At 43.0% G+C, this 16,645-nt stretch overlaps 1 protein-coding gene across 2 annotated transcripts in view; it reads right to left on the bottom strand.

Moving 5' to 3' along the window:
• Nucleotides 1-419: 419 nt before the first annotated feature.
• The window catches only part of PRKCQ (protein kinase C theta), a 41,732-nt gene continuing 25,506 nt past the window's right edge, over nucleotides 420-16,645 (bottom strand). For both annotated transcript variants that reach the window (XM_007441292.4, XM_025175065.2), the window contains 9 exons: nucleotides 14,211-14,328; nucleotides 11,802-11,962; nucleotides 11,138-11,311; nucleotides 10,146-10,237; nucleotides 9,202-9,264; nucleotides 7,796-7,934; nucleotides 5,488-5,676; nucleotides 3,718-3,846; nucleotides 420-1,789 (listed from right to left, as the gene is read on the bottom strand). In XM_007441292.4, coding sequence (XP_007441354.2) covers nucleotides 1,634-1,789; nucleotides 3,718-3,846; nucleotides 5,488-5,676; nucleotides 7,796-7,934; nucleotides 9,202-9,264; nucleotides 10,146-10,237; nucleotides 11,138-11,311; nucleotides 11,802-11,962; nucleotides 14,211-14,328 — 1,221 coding nt within the window. In that variant the 3' untranslated portion in view covers nucleotides 420-1,633. The remainder of the gene's footprint in view (nucleotides 1,790-3,717; nucleotides 3,847-5,487; nucleotides 5,677-7,795; nucleotides 7,935-9,201; nucleotides 9,265-10,145; nucleotides 10,238-11,137; nucleotides 11,312-11,801; nucleotides 11,963-14,210; nucleotides 14,329-16,645) is intronic.

Here is a 16,645-nt window from a genome sequence, read left to right as displayed (position 1 = left end):
TAAGAGACACCCTTCACATATTTTGTGAACATTGAAGTACAATGATGATGTTTTAACTGTGCATTCCCAAACCGGAGTCTGGAAAAATACAGCCTTTGGATTTAAATTAAATAAAATGCAAAATGTCGACCGCCGGGCATTTGCGTCAGGGGGAATATCCAATTGGGGCTGGTGGGCCAGATTCAAAACCTTTTTTGTTGTGCTTGAAAGCGGCATCTGGAAAATGGAGCTCCATTTTTGCTCCGTGAAGAAATCAGTTTGAGTGTCCAGAAAGTGTAGGTTTCTTACTGATGTAAGGCAATTTTGGAAGACTGACTAGAGCAGTGTTTCTCAACCTTGTCAACTTTAAGACGTGTGGACTTCAACTCCCAGAATTCTCCAGCCAGCATGCTGGCTGGAGAATTCTGGGAGTTGAAGTCCACGCATCTTAAAGTTGCCAAGGTTGAGAAACACTGGATTAGACAGACAAAGGAATCTGCTTTATACCAGATAGACTGTCTCTATATTCAGTCCTGCCTATTCTGAATAGGGGCTTCATTACAGGGTATCAGGCAGGGCAATATTTTCCATTTCCTGCTACCCCATCTTTCCCACCCTGACCATTCTCCTGATGAACGGACTTCAACTCCCAGAGTTCCCCAGCCAAGATTTCTGGGAGTTGAAATCTGCCCATCTGGAAGGTTGAGAAACATGGTTTTAACCATAGATGAAGACTGAAACCAGGACGTTTTGCATGAAACGCAAGTACAGTAGTCTATCACTGAGCAATGCTCCTTAGAGAGGTCTATCGCAAATGAGAAATATTTTAGGGCAAAAAAGCCTTAATTAACCTTGAAGGCCTGTTGATAGAAGGGCAGATAGCAAATGAGTCTTCTCTTTTTTTTGGCAATGGCACCCTGCAACAAGAGATGGAGATACGTAAGCTGAAGGCACTTTTCTTGGTACCTCTAAGATCAATGGGGCATTCCCCAAAGAGGACTAAGATCTCCAGAAAGCTCTCAAAGAATGAGAACATTACATACAGTCCATACAATCAAACCAGATGGTCTTACACTCTGGATAGAAATCTCACATGATCATGGGGGTGGATCGGTAAGAGCCTGAAGGGACAAGGAAAGTATCTAATGTAAGGAAATACTGAGTATCTGCTGTAGGATCATATTCAGTAAATGTCCCCCAGATCTTTACACCATTCTGAATCTTCTTATACACAAGCAGAGGAGGAAAACAGATTAGTATGCTTTGCCAGCAAACTCTTGGAGAAGTGATAGCCAAAGATTTTCCGGTGGCTGGCCTTGGAATTACGGAGCAAGAAACATTACAAACAAGAAGGACGTAGGCTGCAGCATGTCCAAACTCCACTTGTCTTGAAAAGACTTTGTGTACTTGTAATTCCAGGTTTGGAGAGTCACTTCAAGTCTTCCTCTCAAAGCAGGTCCTCCTCCTCCTGGTTGCCCAGTGAAAGAGAAGTCAGGTTGTGCAAAGGATCTTACACCTTTTTTGCACTCTCACAACTTGCATGTTCAGAGAAGGTAGCAAATAGACAGAGGCGCAGCCAGCGCTGGAAGTCCCCTTCTCCTTGCTGGGTAGGCTTCAACAGGTGCCTAAGGTTGCATCTTTCGTAGGTCATTCCTCAGGATAGCAATTTCTCCATGATGGGGTTGGTAAATGAAAAACTGCTAAACATGTTTTGGTCCATACTGTTGATGAGGGTTCGGTCTCCAAGCGACAGTCGGGGATTTTCATTGAGAAATTCCTTGTCAAAGTTGCTGCAGTCCCCTGGCGATTTCTTTCAAGGAGAGAGAGGAAGTGGGGTTAGACACAGAAAAAGGAGAGACTCCCTCCCCCCAAAATCTACTGAGTAGCCAATAAAGGGGGAAAGTTTTCTTAAGATGAAATCTCTCAGCTTTTAAAAAACACAGGACTGGAAAAATGGGGGAATCTGTGCCCTTATCTTATCACATAACTTCTGCAGAGAAATGTGGAAGGTCTTCAGATGAGGCCTTCAGAAAGAAGAAACAGCAGTTCTATGAACACGGTCCTTGGCCAATGCTTCATCTTGGGTCGGGTAGCATTTTCAGGACCCAAGGTAATACAGCTGAGGGTGGAGTCAGACACTAGCACAATTAAGTGGCATGCACATATAAGACACTCACACTGTCTCACACACACACACAATGGCTGCATTTGCAGATACTTACCCTGGTTATTGAATTCTCATGTTGTGGATTTGCATAAAAAATTGCACAACTCATTTAGAAAGAAATTTACCAAGGTTAACGTTAACCAAACTTAGCGTATTGTATGAAGGCATCTGCTAGGAACTGATCTGATGTGGTTAAGCCAATTGTGTGAATGCAATCGCTGGTAGGGTTCGCACCACAAGCTTAACTTTGTTTCTGGATATCAAATACCTGACTGGGAATTGTATTTTTTTTTTAAGTATTTGTCATATTTATATTGTATTTTAATTTTTGTTAGCTGCCCAGAGTTGCACTGGTGAGGCGGGCAGCCTTCTAAATAAATAAAAATCAGTCAATCAATCAAACCCTATTTTGTCTGTTGCACAATAAATAGGCTACATTTACATGATAGGGTAGACCCTAAATCCAGATTAACAAAACACAATTTATCCAAACCACAAATAAACTGAGTTATAGCTGAATGTGATGGCCTGATTCACCCAGTTAGGCTAAGCCCATAACTTGGTTTCCCCATAGCAACACTAAACCACAAACTACCCAACCCTATTTTAACCTAGTCTAGCATAGTAGCCATTGAAAAATAAAACTAACCCAACACACTTTCTTGGTACAACACACTCAGCTGTAGAAGAACAATGCAACAACAAAAAAAACCTTGGTCAAGTTTATTATTTAATTTATACCTGTTTTTCTACTCCAGCGAGTACTCAAGGCTGCTTAGCAAGTATTAAAGCACCTTGGGGGAACACAACCGTGCACTCACCCTGCAACCCCATCTCTCTCGCTGATCAGTGGGAGAAAGGGGGAAGCCCAAAATTTGTTGCAGATTGCTGGTTTTTTGATCAGCAACAGCAGGGGAAAATCTGCAAATCGGTTCCTACAGCCAATGGATATGACCTAAAGCAAGTTATATGGGTTCTTCCCATCAAGGGCAGAAAATCCCGCAATCCATTTTCTGCTGTTTGGCGGAATATGCAGATCAACTGGCCAATGGGAAAGGGGGCGTGGCTCCCCACCAGTCAGAAGGGCCCTCTTAGCCTTGGATCTCCAAACAACAGAGGAAACCAAATTGTGAGTCGTCTTTCATCACTCCCTCAGTAGCTGTGTTGCAACGCATACATTTCAGTACCCTCTCTGGCTACTGAAAAATGTGGGTTTGGGCTATTTTAATGAGACTTTCTAAGGTTGCTTTTGTAACGGAAAGATGGCGCTGCAACGGCGAACGTTGCAGAAAAGAGGCTCTGGGTTCAATCTTGGCATCAGTGTTTCTGAGTGGGCTTTTTATGGCTTAATCGTTTTGAATGGTCCTTTGTGGTGACACGACTGGATATTTTTGTACTTTTGTACGGCTTTTTGTGTTTTCAACGCCGTAAGCCACCCAGAGTCACGTCTGTGAGATGGGCGGCTATATAAATGGAAGAAACAAATAAATTAGATCAAGCTAACTGTGGCTTCATTTAGAGAAATTTAGAGAATTTGGAGAAACAAAGGCAGTCAAAGAAGCAGTTCTCACCACTACAGGCCTGAAAGGTGGCTCCACTTCCTTTTTTTCCAAAGCTTCCCAGCTGATTTCTTGGAAGAAGGCATGTTGGCGGACGTTTCCTTTGACTCCCAACCGCCTCTCTGGCTCTCTAACGAAAAGCTAGAAATCAAAAGAACGAAGCTTAAGGAACTTGATAACATTGATATGAATGATATGTGAAACATTTGGAATAACAAGCTCAGTTGTCCCGTTCTTGCAATCCAGTGGACAGTGGCTTTAAATACTGTGAAATCAGTCTCTTTAAATAGTGTTTCTCAACCTTAGGAACTTTAAGATGTGTGGACTTGGCTGGCTGGGGAATTCTGGGAGTTGAAGTCCACACATCTTAAAGTTCCTAAGGTTGAGAAACACTGCTTTAGATCCTAAGCTGAGGATAATACAATAAAAAGGGTTTTCCTTCTATACCGAGTACCAGAAAATGTTTCAGAACGACTGGATGCAATTAGCTTGCTGTTGGAGATACAATTCAGAAGTTGGACTACTGATTGCTTGATTGTGTACCATCAAGTCATCACAGTTGGACCATTAGCTCATATGACTTAATCTTGCCCTATTATTGCCACAGTTTGAGCTGAAACCCACAGGACTGTCAACATGCCTTTATGCCAATTATTGCACATCAAGGGTACGTACATTCTTCTTGACTTCCCAATATTTGGAATGATCAAGCTAAAAGAAGAGGTCAGGTTTTTAAATATAGGTTATGGCCAATAATCAGTAGACAACACTGGAAAGATAAATCTATACCTGAACTATAATGGATCGCTGATATGATTCCCTGAACTATAAAAAGGAGGAGTACAATACAGTCAGAGACTTGCCAGATTCTGTTGTTATAGCCAATCTCAACAAAAGGAGTTTCAGTCTTCCTGTGGAGCTAATTTTTGGTCTGGTCTACCTAGTGGGCTGACAAAAACCCACAACCCTGAGAGGTAGTTGGCTTCCCTTCAGTGAAGGTGGTCAAGCAAGGCTGGACAGCTATCCTTCATGAATGCCTTAATTCGTATTCTTGCACTGAGCAGGACTTCATGGTGACATGAGGATTCCATACTTCTAGGGTTCTAGGTTCTAGTTCCCAGAGTTTATCTCAGACTTTTAAGGACCTAAGATTTTCCCTGTTGGGTCTAGGCCCATCTAATCCAGCCTTCAGGAGATAGCAAATGGTCATTAATATTCAGAAGGTAGAAGAATGGACTGAACCTTTATGAGTCCATCCAGTCCCCTTGGAAAATCATCCTAATTGATTATGATGGCCACAACTTCTTAGAGCAAATTCTACAGTTTAATTATGCCGTGTGAAAAAAGGATTTTCTTCCTCCAGTCGTGAATCTTCCTGCATTTAGTTTTAGTGGAAGACTTCAAGTTCTATCCTTGTAGTGGTGAGAACCACCTTCCCATCATCTACTCCAAGCATGAGTTCCATACATCTACTGTTTCTCCCACTACCTCCCTTCCTTCCAAAATAAAAAGCCTGAATTGCTGTCATCTCCTCCAGCAATCTGTTCATTTGGGTTGTACTTTTTTGCAGCTTTTTCAGCTCTTGAATATCCTTCTTAAGGCGCAGTGACCATATCTGTGCACACTATTCCCAAAGTGGCATTACAGGATCTTCTGCACCATCCACCAGAATTGCGTTCCCAAGAAGACTCCCATCTGAACCCATCAATCATGGACTTTATTTTTATTTCATTCAAACTGGAAAGATCTCTGTTCTGGTGTAATGGAATCTCCCAACCTCACCTTTACTAAGAGATCCCTTGCAATCTTGTCAAGCCAGCGGGGATAGAATGGGCTATCCATGCGGATGGATTGAAAGAGCTGTTCTTCATCCTGGCCATGGAAGGGAGACTGGCCAATCAACATCTCATACAGAAGGACGCCAAAGGACCACCAGTCAACAGACAGGCTGTATTTCTGTCCAAGAAGAATCTGCCATTGAAACAGAAGGGAGACTTTAAGAAAAGGAAAACTTAAAACAGGACGGTGCACATTTTAATAACGATTCAGAAAAAGCGGTTTGGATTTTTTGGAGCACAGGTTTAAGAGTTGCTGTAAACTGCGCAGAGGCCTGGGAAAACAAGAGCTCCTTTAATAAATAGCAGAGGGGTTGTGACTGCACTCCTGCGAGGTCAGAAATGCTTCCTGAGTCAGTGCTGAAGTGTGCAAAACCATCTGTTTTATATCAGTTGTCTGGCTTATTTAGCTCAGGAATGTTAGTATTTCCTCATTCATTCATTCATTTTATTTCATTAGCTTATTGGAAGCAGATCTCCAGGTACAGGCAGAGGTTAGTGGAAGTTGATTCTGGGAGTGTGAACAAGGTGAAGCCTAGTCATCATGCAACATAGCTGGACACACTCGTAATAGGTTTGCCGATTTCTATACAAGTTTCTTGTTGTTAATTCCCTGTAGGACAGGAATTACCTGTTAATTCCCTTGTAGGACAGGAATTACCTAGAGCCCAGGCTTAAGATTAACAGGCACGCTTTTTATATTTTTAATGCATTTATTGACTTTTTTTTTAACTCTGTTGTATGCTGCCCAGAGTCGCTTGGAAAAGTGAGATGGGCGGCCCATAAATTGTGTGTGCAAATAAATAAATATGATCCATTTTGCTATGTGATGAATCATATATGATTCTGAGAGCTGTTTATACGGCTGTCTCTGATAGTGTAAATTGTTCCTCCGCGTTGCCAGGATTGATTGATTGATTGATTGATTGATTGATTTAGGAAAACGAACATCACGCTTCTTTTGAAAAATGTCTCAGAACTATTTACTCACGGGTGAAAAATCTGGTAGAAATTTGTTGGGCGCCGCCCAGAGTTGCTCCTTGTGAGATGGGTGGCCATATAAACGCAATTGATTAAAATAAATAAATAAAAGCCGTAATAAAATCAGTCTGTTATAAACTGTATGAAATCACCAAAAGCAATCATTCATTAAACTGAACTGCTAGAAGTTGCTGGATAAGATTTTTGCTGGATATGAAGTGGCTCCTTTGGAATCAGTTGCTGTGATCTGAAGACTCCCTAAGGGTGGATTTACATAACATCCTGAACCTGTAGAATTAAGGTTCTCCATTTTAACCTCCATTTTCTGGCATTTACAGTAGATTAAATGATAATGAAATGATAAATTAAGTTCATGCATTACACAAAAGTCTATGCGCAAAACTGATGACACTCAGTGTATTTGGAAGTGCTGTGGATAAGCTTGTAAAAGTTCTGGTGAACAGTGTTTCTTTGATTGATTGATTGATTGATTGAATTTATATGACTACCCATCTCACTTGCCTGTGGCTCTGGGTGGCGTACAGAATTAAAACACAACTAACAATCTTCAACCATTAAAACCAATTTAAAAATAGCGTTGCACAAACACAGACTAATAGAAGTAAAAAGCACTTAAGGGATTTGAGGCCAGAAGCTTTACTGGCCTTAAATATTAAAAACACAATGAAGGATTGTATCTTCAGAAAATAAAGTCCTGTTCATTATCTAAGTCAGTGTTTCTGAACCTTGGCAACTTGAAGATGTGTGGACTTCAACTCCCAGAATTCCCCAGCCAGCATGGCTGGCTAGGGAATTCTGGGAGTTGAAGTCCACATATCTTCAAGCTGCCAAGGTTCAGAAACACTGGACAAAGTATTCTGTGGGGTATAAAAATATAGACTGCAACACTGGACTTATCAACACTGGTGATAAAACATCTGTTGGACCCAAACCACACCCCCTCTCCCATTTGTCCAAATCCTGCAAGTTTTTCACAAGAGAACAACAAAACCTTGTGGGATCTCATGGAAGAATGCTGAATCTGGCAAGTTGTTAAGAAAAATCTTCAGAGATTTCAATAATATCCCTCGGCCAAATCTTGTAGGATTCCCAGGTTCACCCACCCATCCTCTTTCCTTCTCTTTTTGGCCCATTGTCTGAGAGTCAGGCAGTAGCATCTCAGACCAAAAGAGATGGACATTCTGGTTTTGAGACTGTGGATTCCTTAGCCCCCTTGGCCAGCAGAAATTTTGGAGGAATAAAGTCCCACCTACCTCGGGGGCAATATAGTCGGGGGTCCCACAGAATGTGCTGGTTTTAGCATCCCCAAATATGTTCTCTTTGCACATTCCAAAATCAGCAATCTTGATGTGACCTTCTTTGTCTAGGAGAACATTGTCAAGCTTGAGGTCCCTGAAAGATTTGGAAGGGTTAGGTCTTTTCCTTCAAAAGTCCCTTCTCTTGTGTAACTTAAGATAGCCTTCTGCATCTCCCAATCAGTTGGGGCTGCCATTCCTAGAATTCCTAGCCAGCATGGCCAAAGACTGGCCAACATTTCAGGGAAAGCAACAATACATGTCCACATTTTACAACCAGCTGTTATGTACTATTTGTATATGTATGTACGTGTCAAGACTCGAAGGATCTCTCTCTCTCTATCTTTCGAGTCTTGACTCCCAGTGACTGCCTGGATTAGTCCTGCAGTTTTCTTGGCAAGATTTCAGAAGTGGTTTGCCCTTGCCTCCTCCCTAGGGCTGAGAGAGAAGGACTGGCCCAAGGTCACCCAGATGGCTTTGTGCCCAAGGTAGGTCTAGAACTCACAGTCTCCCGGTTTCTAGATTGATGCCTTCACCACTACACCAACCTGGCTCCCACTATTTGTATACAGAACACTTTATGGTAGACTTTGATTTTATTTTTGTGAGATTGTCCATCTGTGTTGGCCTTCTCCAACATGCGCTCCATTCTGCTATATCAACTTGAAGTCCTAAAGTTCCACCAAGGGTCTTGCTGGTTGGGGAATTCTGGGAGTTGAAGTCCGGACAAGTAAAGGGCATCCCCTTGAGGAAGGTTGATTTACATTTATTTGAAATGACTGGGCCGTGGAATTTGCACACGTGTCCTTGAGCACATAGTTCTCATTTGACGTTGCTGTGCTTGGAATGAAGAAGGTATATAAAGAGAGGACTATCTTTCTAAATAATTTCATTCCGAAAGTTCTTTTGTGACACATTTACCTCAATATTGTCTCCAAAGAAATCAAGATTGAACCTGAGACCTGTTTTTTACCAATGTTAACTCTTACTATGCCATTTTTTCTTTACAAAAACCCTATCCTAAGGGGAAAGCGATCTGAAGTAGACACGCACAGAGAGATACACAAATAACAATGGGGCGTACAGTGTAAAATGTGACCTCGCTGACTTAAAAGAATTTTGCAACTGAATACAAACACTAGAAACAATTTGCAATTGCAATTTTAAGTAAGGTCAAAACATGAGTATTAAGGTGGTATTTTTGTACATTTATTACACACGGTATCTTGTGTTCACTTTAGAAGAGCTATCTAAACTCTTACAAGCTTTTAGTAAACAATGAACCCTCACGGTATCCAATTCTCTGCACTCTGATCATTTATTTAGAAGTGGCAAGATTTCTGGATTAAGAAAGTAAGCCCTACCTGTATATGATGCCTTTGGAATGAAGGAACTGCAACCCACAAATGATTTCAGCAGCATAGAACCTATAAAATGTAAAGACATTTCTTTTTTCACAACAGGAACAAAAGAAGAATCCTACTGGCTGGGTGAGATGATATTATTGTTGTTATTATTTCTATTTGTCTATTCAATCTAATAATAAAGTGCAGAATAGAAATAGGGTTGTCTCTAGTGGGCACATCAAAAAAGTCAAGATGGAAGTCATCATCTTGACTGGTTTGATCTGCCCCGCACAGACTCCTCCTAGCTTAGTGTGATGTCAGTCTGTGCAGAGTTTATTGTTTAATGGATGGTGATTGACTGATTGATTGGTTATGTGCCATGAAGTCCCCATATAGGCAGACTTTCTCCATGATGAGGAAGTCCCCAACCTGGACTTTCAGATCTTCCATGGATGGTGGGCACCCAGAAAATGGGTTAATTCAGTAGCCAGGTTAAGTTTCTTATGAGTGCAGTTTATGAGGACCTATTCCTTGGATTTTCCAGGCTTCTTAATTGCTGAGAGATCTTCTATGGACAAAAAAGACTCAACGGTTCAGGTGTTCACTCTGCACGTTACAATACGATCAAAATTTGGATGCTGGAATTGATACTTTCAGATGCCTGTGCAGTCCTCCCCAAGATGGAGCCTTATGTTGGGACTGCAGTTCCCAGAATCCCACTCTTACTGGTTGCTGAATTCTGGGAATTGCAGTCCCAACCCATTTTGAAGGACACCGACTTGGGGAAGCTGTACCAGAGCTTTGGCCCGTGACATCAGAAGACTTGGAGATGCTTGGGAGGAGGCAGGCAAGGCTGCAATTCTTCTTCTTTCCTCTCTGATCCAGTCTTCAACCCAGATTAAAACTGAGAGAAAGGTTTAGACATTGATGGAGGAGCTTGACAAAACCAGGTACCACCTTACCTTGCTCGGTCAATTTCAAATTTGTGGCAGTTCTGAATATGGAACATCAGGTCTCCTCCATTGAGGTACTCCATTACGAAAAAGAGGTTTTCCTAGCAAGGAGAAAAGGATGTCCTTTAGTATTTGGACAAAAACCCTAGAGATAGACTTGATGCTACCAGATTATTTGGGACTGCAGCCTACCGTCCCAACATATCTGGAGCAGATCAGATTAGAGAAGAAAAGTTTGAGACAATATTCATTTAGTAGATCCTTATGTACACAACTGCAATATGCAGGTCAACAATCCTGTGAGAGATGTTAGATTGAGCGTGAGTCACTGCCCCATCTCTCCACGGAAGCTTCTGCAGCTTAGGGAAAACTTGAAACTGTGTCTTCTTGCTTCCACTCTACCACCCTGTCGGGCTGAGAGGAAGGGACTGGCCCAAAGTTCTCCAGGAATCTTCTGTGGGCAAGATGGGCAAGAACCTCGGTCTCCCACTCTCTAAGACCAGCACCTTCTTCACTACTCCACACTGACTTTTGGGGGGAAAGAGAGGGACTGGCCCAAAGCCACTCAGGAAACCTCCATGGGTGATAAGGACCTGAACTCGGGTCTCCCTGCTCAGCACTGTCGTCAAGAAAAAGATGCAGCTGCTTTAAAGGGTTGCAACCAGGCGCTCTCCTTGTGACCGCTGTTTGTGCAAACCCTCTTTTTGAAATTAAATCCAAAGTCTGCCTAGCCCTACTACTGCTGCATTTGAAAACAGGCTATGCTTCATTAGGGTTAAACCCGGTTAGTTTTCTTGGCACTTGGTACCAGCTCAGCCTGTTTAGCGGATGAATCTGTGTATTGTGCAAACTCAGAAAATGGGTGAATCCAGTAATTTAATTTAAGTTAAGCACATTATGCAAACACAGCTTCCGAATGCCAAAACCACAAAGCAAGCATTCTTTCTCTGAGCCACCTAGGTGATCTGGTCGAATTGGTTAACGGATTAATATATTTTTACCTTAGTCTGGAACGTACAGAAGACATGGGTGAGAAATGGGTGCTCCCAAGCCAGTGAGAGAACACGCTTCTCCACCATGGTACATTCGATATCATCATCCATGAGTACCACCTCCTTCTTCAGCGCTTTCATGGCAAAAAATTGGTTTGTAGTTTTTAGTTCAACAAGGAAGACCTGGAGCAAAAATATCAACAACAAACAGGCTAGTTTAGCAAAGTAATAGAATTGGAAAGATAATTTACACATACGCACACCAGGGCTTTGCATCAATTCGTAATCAGCGGTGGACCTGTATGGACCACAGCATCAGGAATATTTAGCAGCTGAGTCAAATTATTTCTGGGCCAGGAATGGTGCATTTGAAATCATAGCAAAGGTGGATTCTTTGTTTGTATCACCTCAACTCTGCACAGCTTACGAGAGAGCGGGTTTCCCATTGGCAGGAAATTTTGCTTCACCTCTTTTCCTCGCTCCTGTTTCGTAGGGTCTTTTCAATATAGCAGGGGAATGGTGGCTTGGCAGCTACCCAGCTCTCCCTTCATATTAGCATTTCAAGAGTGAAGGAAGTGAAGATTGGGGAGTGGGAAGGGCAGAACTGTGGAAATGGCTACACCCCCCCATTTCAAAATTGAAGTTTTTACTCTCCCTCCCGCCCACCAGTTACCTTGCCAAAGCTTCCTTTCCCCAACATTCTGTGCAAGTTAAAATCATCTATGGTCAATTTTGGCAGCTCTGCTTGGATGTCTTTCCTTGGTTCCAGTTCCACTGGAGAATCAGAAACTGAGAAGTCTTCCACTGGGGATTCCCAGGAAATTCCCTGAGGTTCTATAAAAGATTCCAGTGCATTCATGTTGAGATATCCATGAATTAAAAAACAAACAAACTTCATTAAGGCAGAATCATACAACACGACACAAAAGAGTTACATGGGGCTTAAAAAAGCCTTGTATATGGCCCTAGAGATTTCCCTATATGATTAGTAAATCTATCTATCTATCTATCTATCTATCTATCTATCTATCTATCTATCTATCTATCTATCTATCTATCTATCTATCATATTTATATAACTGCCCATCTCACAATCACGTGACTCTGGGCAGCATACTACACAACCACAGTTAAAGACTCCGTAACAATCTAAAAACAATCAAAAATAAATAAAATGAACATATAAAAAAACGTACAAAATAAACAAATAAAACCCAAGAAAGTGAGAGAACAAACATCACTTAATCTCTTACAGCCACCTTGCAGGCTCTCCCTGGGTTTCCTAAGGTTTGTGGAAAAACCATGTTTTGAGGGCCTTCTGGAAGGCTCACAGAGATGGGGCTAACTCACCTCGGGGGGAATGATGTTCTAGAGGGTGGGGGCCACAGCAGAAAAGGCATGCCACCTGGGTCCTACCAGATGGAGCTCTTTGGGAGACAGAACCTGTAGCATCCCCCTCCTGCCTGACCTGGTAGGATCCGTAGGGTCCCTCAAATAACCTGGCCCCATGCCATGTCGGGCTTCAAAGGTCAAAACCAGCACCTTGAATTGGACCTGGAAGCAAACTGGCAACCAATTTCAGTCTTTGTTGGAAACAACCAAGTTCGGAATTCCAACTTGTGACTCTCGTTCCTGCTTCTTGTTCGTTGACTCTTGGACCAGCTGACTTCCGGATTTAGCACTCTGTGACTCTTGGAACGTATTGGGACTACTCTTTTGGTTTCTTGGATTATAATCAGCACTTTTCAGGCAAGCGCTCACTACTGGGTATCTGAATTACGATTCCGTCTGCTGTGAGCTGCATAAACTGTAGTAAATATGTCAACTTCTTTGCAACTGTGTCCGTGTGTGCGCGCGCCTGCAACCTCGAAACAGAACACATTGTCTGTTCTCTGACCTGGTCTACATTAAAGTCCTTCACACTCGTTTTGGGAGGGTGGCCTCTGCCCCACTGCTTAAAGACCAAGGGTGCCCCTTTGTCTCACAAACGTTGTTGATCTCTGCTCTAGGGCTGGGTAAAGTACTGTTACGTCACATCTTGGTCTTTCCCTGAGAGATGTTTATGAAAGAGGTAGATCAGGCTAACGAGGAACAGAGCACTGAGAATTATTTATTAACATCTCCACACCCCTTTCCCAGCATTACATGTCCCAGAAAGGGAATGTGCAAAAAGCAAGATAATCCAACCCAAAGTCTTCTCCAAAGTCAACCCACTGAGTTTGGGTCAAAGGAAGGGCCTGTAACAAACTATGTGTTTTATGTGTGTAAAAAGCATATATGGTAGATATAAGTGCATCGATGTGAATAAATACTGAACAAGTATGAACACAGCATAAGATTGCCCCTTATACACTAGCAGTGTTTCTCAACCTTGACAACTTGAAGATGTGTGGACTTCAACTCCCAGCATTCCCCAGCCAGCATGGCTGGCTGGGGAATTCTGGGAGTTGAAGTCCACACATCTTCAAGTTGTCAAGGTTGAGAAACACTGTATACTAGCCTTCTCCAGTATGACACTGTATCTCAGGTATCCAATACAAGGCACAGTGACATCCAAAGGATGACACAAGTAGGATGATGTCATTGCACAAATGACATCCTTGTGTCATTTGCGGGGTGACATCCTGCCCTTCTGCAATACCTATGCCCCCTATGTGGTCCCTAATTCCCACGGACCATGATTTATAGGAGTCGTAGTCCACCACCTTTACAGCAAGCCAGAAATTTGATATATAAGACTGCAGTCCTAAGCTTTATTCGTAGACACATTTTACCGAATCTAGGGGCTGCATTTGCACCCACATGCTAAGCACAGTTAATTTTAACCTTGGTTTGATTTTTCTGGAGCCTAGCACATTGAAGGAACTCAGCCCTTGCAGGGAGTTTATAATTTAATGTATCCTGTGAACCCAGGAACCGCATTAATTCAGGAACCGAGCTAACCAAGTAGTTAATCCTTTGCCTCCTTTTCAGGGTGTCCCAGAAGTGTGTGTGTGTGTCATTTAATTAAAATCAACATCGGTTATATAGCCCGGAGGTGAGGAAAATTCTACTGGGAAAAGATATCAATAAAATGCAATACCTTTTCTGCCTGTTGGAAGTTCGGGCACTGAAGGACTCAACGGCGCCTCTTTCACACGGGAGGATATTTCCACTGGTCCTTCTCGCAAGATCTGCTCTGAGTCACGCAGATTTCGAGCCTGAATCAACACAGAACACACAGCGTGAAAATGACACATCCGTGCAACACGCCTGCTGACATCTTGCAGAGATGGAGCAGGCACAAATCCAGAGGTCCTGCCAATCAGCAAGCAGAGGATAGTGGAGAACATTTCTACCTTTTGATGCAGCTCTCGCCCCCTTGCCCAACAGATGCGAGGTCTAAAAAGCCACTATTTGCAATTTTTCATCCAGTTATGGAACAAGAAGCCTGGTTTTTGCAAGGGGGCAAGGCTGGTACACTTGCAAGGATTTGCTGCTGCTCTGGAGTGGAATTTCCCCTAGATTCTTCTTTATTCGTCCTTCGCGTTGAAGAATGGTTATGTGTTTGAATTTCACAATACCCTAACAAATGCAACAGCGTCAAGAATCAAGTAAGACTGAGAGGTGTGCGACAGGTTGAGGATGGAGGCGGAAAAGATAAAAAATAAGCACCAAAGCATTTCTGTGTATGTGGAATCAGTCTTTAAATATGTCTCCCAATGGGGAGGTAGGCTGAAATCGGCATCTTGCAAATCTGCATCTTGCAAACGTTGACACTCCCACCCCTTGTGGATGCCTCTGCTAGCAACACAGTGCAAACAAGCGCTGGACTCTATGCCATACCCCTTGTGATGAACGAGTGGTGGAGCCACCAATCAAAACATGGCAATGGAGCAAATACCCTCATTTATATTCCGGAGGGGTGGGGGTAAACTTCAGAGAACGATTTGGGAAGTGTAGATGGAAAGATAGATCTGAGGGAGGTTCAGTCCTAGGGCAGATTCTCTCGGCCCATCACCATTAAAACCCATTCACTGTTTCCTGAGTGCAATAATGAATGACAATAGAAGAGAATATCTGTAGCTCAGGGTTGACCTGTGGAGTCCTTGGGGTTCCCTGAGCTTGGTTGTTTTCTTGCAGTCGTTTTGTTACCTGTCTAGGTAACATCTTCAGTGCTAGAAGGGAGTGAGGTTTGCATTCTGTTTATATACAGCCACTAAGTAGGACAGGCAGAAGACTAGCAGAGCGCACCCATGAACACCAACTAGCAGTCAGAAGACACGATGAAAACTCCTTAATCTCACAACACATGGACAGACTCAACCGTAGTTTCAACTGGAAAACTGTCAGTATCCTAGACCAAGCTCAATCCAAAAATGTGAGGGAATTTCTGGAAGCTTGGCATTCAGACAAACCAGCCATCAATAGACACATAAACCACATTTACACACCATTCAAAAGAGACAATAAAAAGGAAACAAAAAGACCAGAACACCTCCTTGCCAGCAGTCAACACCCAGATAAGCAGGGATTAACACCAGACAAACAATCAAGCAGTAAACAACAGCCTAATCTAAGAACTACCAAGGAAACAACAACACCCCCATCAACACTGACAGGGCAAGCTACTGTATGTAAACCGAGAGCAAACCCCACTCCCTTCTAGCACTGAAGATGTTACCTAGATGGGTAACGAAACACCTGCAAGAAAACAACCAAGCTCAGGGAACCCCAAGGACTCCATAATGGATGACGTTATCTGCCTCCCACTCCCACCCATTGCAAATGCACCCAGGACCCATCATTTTCAGCTTTGATTTGACATGTCTGTTTTCCAAACTGGGCTGATTTAAGCCCTTCAGAGAGTATGGTGTCTAGTGTTTCGTTCCACTCCAGTAGCAGCCCAGCTCTGTTTGGCTGCAGGCCTGGCACGGCCCTCCCCTCCAGTGGCTGGGCAGCCATTTTGTCCTGGGTTGTTGAGCTACAACATTCTCTGCTGGCCAACAGCTGCCATTTTTGAAATATTCTTGCAATTGATCCAACAATGGCCTGTTAAGTCAATGAACTAGCCTCAACCCTAGAAGGTCATGTTCCATTCAACTCCAACGTCGCCCAGTGGATACCTTTTTGGTTTCTGCCCAGACTGAGTGAAACACGCTCCCCTTGCTTTCCCACCCCTACCTACAGTTTTGGGGGCAACAACAGTACTCAGGGCAGGGGGCAAAACGGCCAAATTCTCACAAAATCTGGCAATCTCAGGAGATTGTGTCATTTTGAGGCCCCAACACCCTTGTATGAGACTGTGTAAGGGTGTGCCTACCATCTCTCTTCTGTTTTCCCCTATATTGGAGTCTGCCTTAAGAAACAAGAAGACAGAAAGTGCTATGAAACTCCATCAGTGTAAACGTTTGATGATGCTGGTGACCATTTTTTTGGCCCCCCTGGGAGAATCTGTTGTCTGGAGGACCTTTTGTTAGTCAGGGACAACTCACAGTGGCTGCAAACTAAGATTATCTCCATTCGTTTCCACCTGTC

This window comes from Python bivittatus, unplaced genomic scaffold (assembly GCF_059951505.1).
Source record: "Python bivittatus isolate LINGU-HERP-01145 unplaced genomic scaffold, Pbiv_v1 ctg000330_np1212, whole genome shotgun sequence".
Classification (NCBI taxonomy): domain Eukaryota; kingdom Metazoa; phylum Chordata; class Lepidosauria; order Squamata; family Pythonidae; genus Python; species Python bivittatus.
Note: the sequence above shows the minus strand (reverse complement) of the source record. Positions and strands in the feature narration are given on the sequence as shown.